Consider the following 6,179-nt stretch of genomic DNA (forward strand, 5'->3'; position numbering starts at 1 on the left):
TTGGCCCAATATAAAAAAAAATAATAAAAAAATTTTTAAATTATCTAAACCAAAAAATTTAAACAATTATTTAAAAAATTAATCATTCCAACCCTAATTTATTAAAACATTTCACTCAAATACCCTCCTCCTCCTTTTAACCGTTTGTAACTCCTATTTTTATCTCTTTTTTAATCCTATTGTACATATTGTACACTAAAATTATTGTCTCTCCATATTTTTTCATGAATTTAAATACTAATCCTAATTTTTTAAATTTTAAAATTTGAAATTAAATAATTAATGATTTGATTTTTTTTATTTTATCTCTCTTTTTTAATACTATTATACATATTGTACACTAAAATCATTGTCTCTGCATACTTTTTCTAAAAAATATTAATTGTCTAACATATTGTATTCCAAACATTTATGTATTTCATTTGAAACTTCGTCAGGAGCTCCAACAGCAGAAAAAAGATTTCAGTTATCACCTAGTATTCGAGAAATGGACACAGGATTAATCTGGTGGATAAATTTTCCAAAAATAGAAACTCAGAGGAAGATGTTTAAATATTTGTTGAGCTTCACAAAAACTCAATATTCCACAGATTGGTATTTTTGCAACACCACAAATGAACTTGAACCTGCAGAATTGTCTTGTTTCCCAAAGCTACTCCCCATTGGGCCATTATTGAAAAGTAATAACAATGAAGATAGCACTACATCATTCTTGGAAGAAGATCTCTCTTGTATGAGTTGGCTTGATAACCACTCAACTGCCTCTGTTCTTTATGTTGCCTTTGGAAGCACCACTCATCTCAATGAAAAACAATTGGTAGAACTTGTTCTTGGTCTTGATCTCACAAACAAACCCTTTCTTTTGGTTATGCGTCAAGATTTCAAATATGAGTTCAAGGCTGGGAGCCGGGGTAAGATAGTTAGATGGGCGCCTCAACAGAAAGTACTGAGTCACCCTGCTATTGCTTGTTTTGTTAGTCATTGCGGTTGGAATTCTACTATTGAAGCTTTGTCTAATGGGGTCCCATTCTTGTGTTGGCCATATTTTTGTGATCAATTTATTAACAAATTATATATTTGTGATGACTTGAAAGTTGGGTTGGGATTTGAAGGTGATGAAAATGGACTAATTTCACATGAAGAGATAAAGGCCAAAGTAGACCAACTTCTTGGTGATGAGAATATAAAGTCAAGGTCTCTTGAGTTAAAGAAGAAGTTGAAGAGCAACAATGAAAAAGGAGGTGCATCTAGAGAGAACTTGAGAAAATTTGTTGCATGGTTGAAAAAGTAAGAACAAATTATGTCTTAAATTTTTTTATAAAACAATCATATTAATAAAGTGAGAAAATGAAGTTTAATCATTATCAAACCGTTATTCAATATGCATATGTGGAAATGTATTTCACCTAATAATCCTTTATTTGCTCATTGCCCATCTCATGTATCCGATCACATTTGGAATAATAAATAATATTGTGATTAATTATTTATCTCCAATGCTAATTATTCTTAGAGTTTTTTTTTTTATAAATTTATACATTTTACAATAAATAGTTTTAAAAATTCATGTGTTTAAATAATATAATTAAATTAAGCTTCTTAATAATAAGCAAAAAACGCTTGACATCTAATGTTATCAGATCAATTATATTATTAAAGTCAAGGAGAATGTGTTAGACTGTTTTTTCTCCCTAAAAATGATGTACATAAATTAATGAAGATATATATATTAGAATATCATTATTAGGGAACAAAATCAACAAAATATCAAAGAGAATTAAAAAAAAATCAATGTAATTTATTAGGATATTATTCCATAACGAGTGTATTTTTAGTGTACTCCTGGTCTATATATTGGTAAGAACTTTGTAATCACAAATGAGAAATATGAATAAAAATAATACTTTTCTAAATAATTTTTCGTTTCTTTCCTAAACTCTTTGTACCATGGCAACATGGTATCAGAGCAGAGTTGGGTTCTAGGAATTCAAATTTCTGACGAATTCACATTACAAATTACAAATATGCTACGCAATAGTTTTGGCATGCGATCATCACAAACCAATTCTGACAATTTGTCAATTGGTTTCAAACTAAACGGATATAATTATCCATTATGGGCAACTCTGATAGAAAAAGCAATTGGTGGAAGAAGAAAGAAGAAACACACAAAAAAAACTGGTTTAAGATTGTGGGTTACCCAGATTAGTGGAAAAACAATCCAAAATCATCAAGAAATCAGAGTAAGGGAGCTGCCGCTGTGAGTATCTCATAAGTCACCAGTAGCGGAAGAGAGGAACAAGTCATGATGGCAAGGCAGCTGCGGCGGTAATAAGGGTAAGGACTACTGAACTCCTTGGCTGCTCAGCCCAAACTGCGGCTCAATATAAAGGGGAGTCCCAAAATCAGAATCCAATTAAAAAGATAAATGAATGAATTTTCGATTGTGGGGCTACCGGTACTATGACTCATGACCTTCATGATTTTAACAGCTTGACTATACCCTCAAAAGCCCATATTGAAACAGCTAGTGAAGAATTAATTGATGTTAAAGGTGGAGGCTCCATTACAAAAATTGAAATTAAAAAATTACCTCTATGTCCCTGCACTATCATCAAAATTATTGTATGTTAGCCAAGTAACAAAGGAATTAAATTGTGTGGTACTCATGTACTCTACCTTTTGTCTTTTACAGGACATTCTTACGAAGGAGATCATTGGGCGTGGTAATGAGCGAGAAGGCCTTTACTACGTTGATGAAGTAGCACACCAGGGTCATGCCATGCTTGCTCACGGAACGGTTACTAGGCAACTATGGTTATGGCACATGCGTCTCGGACATCCTTCATTTGGGTACCTCAAGTTACTATTTCCTAGTCTTTTTACAAGTAGTACTGAACCCCCAAATGTGAAACTTGTATTCGTGCAAAAAATCACAGGGTTTCTTTTCCTCCAACCAACATTAGAGTCAATTCTAGTTTTTCTCTAATACACTCTGATGTGTGGGGTCCAACTCCTATTTCCCATAATAATTTTCAATATTTTGTGTTATTTGTGGATGATTTCTCTCGCATGACTTGGGTATATTTTTTAAAACACAAATCTGAAGTACCTGACAAGTTTTTTGCTTTCTACCAAATGATTCAAACTCAATTCAACAAGAAAATCCAAGTACTTCGCTCAGATAATGGTGAGAAATTTATAAACCAGTCAATGTACAATTTTTTATGAAAAATGGTCTTATCCATCAAACTTCCTGCCCAAATACACCCCAACAAAATGGTGTGGCTGAGCGGCGAAATCGTAAGTTACTTGAGATGACCCGAGCCATGCTTTTTGATGCACAAGTTCCAAAATTTTTTTGGCCTGAAGCTATAGCGACCTCTGCCTACTTACTAAATCGCCTACCTACCCAAGTTCTCCACCACAAAACACCCTTACAAGTCTTGGCTACTCAAACTGCAATCCCGCCTATTCTAACCTTACCACCTCGAGTATTTGGATGTTCCGTCTTTGTCCACATTCCCAAAGCCAATAGAACCAAACTTGATTCTTGTGCAGAAAAATGTGTTTTTGTTGGGTATGCTACACACCAAAAGGGGTATAGGTGCTACAATCCAATCACTCGTCGTATTCATGTGACCATGGATTGTGATTTTTTGGAATCTGAATTTTACTTCAGCCGCCAACATGGCATTCAGGGGGAGAACAATAATGAACCACCAAGTTGGCTAAATAATCTTTGTTGCCCAAAAACTGTTCAAACAGAGCAAGTAGATGGAGCCACCGAGCATACTTCACTCAACGTAGAAAATAACTCGGTACATACAACCAATGAGAGTCCTTTTGAGAATGTCAGACAAGAGGTAAGTAATTGTCAATTTGATAATTTACTTCCTGTTTTTAATGAGACCACTAACAATAACAGTATAGCATTGGAACATGAAGAACCAGAGCCTAATACCTTTATTCTTCCTCCAAGAAGAAATAGAAGGATGCCTCCTGATCGATACTCACCAGACCATGTTCCCCGTAACTCAAGATACCCAATAAGAGTGGCTAGAGAAGGAATGACAGATGTTGCAAAGGCTTTTTCCATCAGACTCTTAACAGAAGACATTCCAAGAACTGTCTGAGAAGCCAATGAGAAAGCTGAATGGCGAAAAGCCATGAATACAGAAATGGAAGCTCTAGAGAAGAATGGAACTTGGGAAAAGTGTATCCTACCGACAGGAAAAAAGCCAGTCGGGTGCAAATGGGTTTTCACCATTAAACACAAGGCAGATGGCACTATTGAACGGTACAAGGCAAGGTTGGTGGCCAAAGGTTATACACAGACCTATGGTATCGACTACACTGATACTTTTTCACCGGTTGCAAAGATTAATACTATCAGGGTGTTGTTTTCAATAGCAGCAAATGAAGACTGGCCACTCCATCAATTTGACGTCAAGAATGCTTTCTTGCATGGTGAGTTGAAAGAAGAAGTGTACATGGAAGCTCCTCCAGGTTTCTCAACGGGATTTGGAAAACATGAAGTTTGCCGATTAAAGAAGGCTCTTTATGGGCTTAAACAATCTCCACGTGCCTGTTTTGAAAGATTTACAGTTGCCATGAAAAGGTATGGGTACAAATAAAGCAACTCTGATCATACCCTTTTTTTGAAAAAATGGGGAGATTTAATCACTTGCCTAATAATCTATGTGGATGATATGATCATAATGGGAAGTGATGCTGAAGAAATTGCAAAATTGAGAAGGAACCTATTTACAGACTTCGAAATGAAGGATTTGGGAGGACTAAAATATTTCTTAGGAATAGAGGTTCTACGATCCAGTAAAGGAATCTTTATCTCCCAAAGAAAGTACATTTTGGACCTTCTGGTAGAAATAGGAATGGTAGATTGCAAACCAATAGATACGCCCATGCAAGTTAATCACAAGTTGAAGATGGTAGAAGGTGCCACCCTAGCAGATAAGGAAAGGTACCAGCGACTGGTTGGAAAACTAATTTACTTATCACATACTCGGCCTGATATAGCTTATGCTGTGGGAATAGTAAGTCAGTTTATGCATAAGCCACAAGAAGATCATATGGAAGCTGTTATGAGGATAGTTCGATATTTGAAGGGAGCTCCAGGAAGTGGAATCATTTTCAAAAGGAATGACTATTTGAAGGTTGAGGCATACACTGACGCAGATTGGGCGGACAACCCAAATAATAGAAGATCAACAGCTGGTTACTTTACACTTGTTGGAGGCAACTTGGTAACTTGGAAAAGCAAGAAGCAGAAAGTTGTAGCTCTTTCAAGTACTGAGGCAGAATTTCGAGGGATCGTTAAAGGCATAACTGAAGTATTGTGGATAAGCCAATTGATGACTGAGATTGGGTTTCCACCACAATCGCCAAGCCAGTTGAAATGTGACAACAAAGCCGCAATCAGCATTTCAGAGAATCCTGTACAACATGATAGAACAAAACATGTTGAGGTGGATCGACACTTTATCAAAGAAAAAATTGAGAATGAAATTATTGAGCTTCCATTTGTGAGATCAGAAGAACAGTTGGCTGATATTCTTACTAAAGCAGTTTTAAAATAAGCCCTTGCTAAGGTTCTAACCAAACTAAGTATTGGTGATCCCACTACTCACCTTGAGGGAGAGTATTAGAATATCATCATTAGGGAACAAAATCAGGAAAATATCAAAGAGAATTAGAAAAAAATCAATGTAATTTATTAAGATATTATTCTATAACAAGTGTACTCTTAGTGTACTCCTGGTCTATATATTGGTAAGAACTTTGTAATCACAGATGAGAAATATGAATAAAAATAATATTTTTCTAAATAATTCTTCGTTTCTTTCCTAAAATCTTTGTACCATGGCAACAATATATTCCATGCATCACATACATGGCAACAACACAAGTCAATATTTTAATCCTTTATTGGTTTAGGAAATCAAACCAGACTACTACTTTTCGTTTTATACATGGTACGTAATATAGTAATATTAAGGTCCCTAATATTAATTAAAAAGTGTTCGCGCAGCAAAATTTTTTGTTTCAAAATATCCATTTTTTCGTTGAAGTTAAATTGCGTCTTCGTCATGGATGCATGTTGCTGAGGATCCCGTATTCATGAGATCGAAGATAATTATAAATTGCATAATTACCCA

The 6,179-nt window shown here is 35.1% G+C and overlaps 3 protein-coding genes across 5 annotated transcripts in view; all 3 read left to right on the forward strand.

The window, feature by feature from the left end:
* LOC107622099 (UDP-glycosyltransferase 83A1-like) overlaps nt 1–1,495 on the forward strand; it is a 2,445-nt gene extending 950 nt beyond the window's left edge. The window contains exons 2-3 of one of the 2 annotated variants that reach the window (XM_021113685.1): nt 438–911; nt 1,113–1,495. In XM_021113685.1, the coding sequence (XP_020969344.1) occupies nt 438–911; nt 1,113–1,291 (653 nt within the window). In that variant the 3' untranslated portion in view covers nt 1,292–1,495. Of the gene's footprint in view, nt 1–437 lie in introns of both variants that reach the window. The other variant, XM_016324019.2, reaches the window with a different exon arrangement.
* The window catches only part of LOC107622278 (UDP-glycosyltransferase 83A1-like), a 16,684-nt gene that overhangs the window by 5,897 nt on the left and 4,608 nt on the right, over nt 1–6,179 (forward strand). The gene's annotated exons all lie outside the window — the stretch shown is intronic.
* On the forward strand, nt 4,534–5,844 carry LOC110267857 (uncharacterized mitochondrial protein AtMg00810-like). Its single transcript, XM_021113686.1, has one exon. It carries the CDS (start codon nt 4,713–4,715, stop codon nt 5,598–5,600), a length of 888 nt encoding a protein of 295 aa, XP_020969345.1. The 5' UTR covers nt 4,534–4,712; the 3' UTR covers nt 5,601–5,844.

The sequence above is a fragment of the Arachis ipaensis genome, chromosome B10, assembly GCF_000816755.2.
Source record: "Arachis ipaensis cultivar K30076 chromosome B10, Araip1.1, whole genome shotgun sequence".
NCBI lineage: Eukaryota > Viridiplantae > Streptophyta > Magnoliopsida > Fabales > Fabaceae > Arachis > Arachis ipaensis.

Excerpts from the sequence above, each read along its gene's own strand:
- LOC110267857 (XM_021113686.1), top strand. The coding sequence starts at position 4,713 with ATGATCATAATGGGAAGTGATGCTGAAGAAATTGCAAAATTGAGAAGG.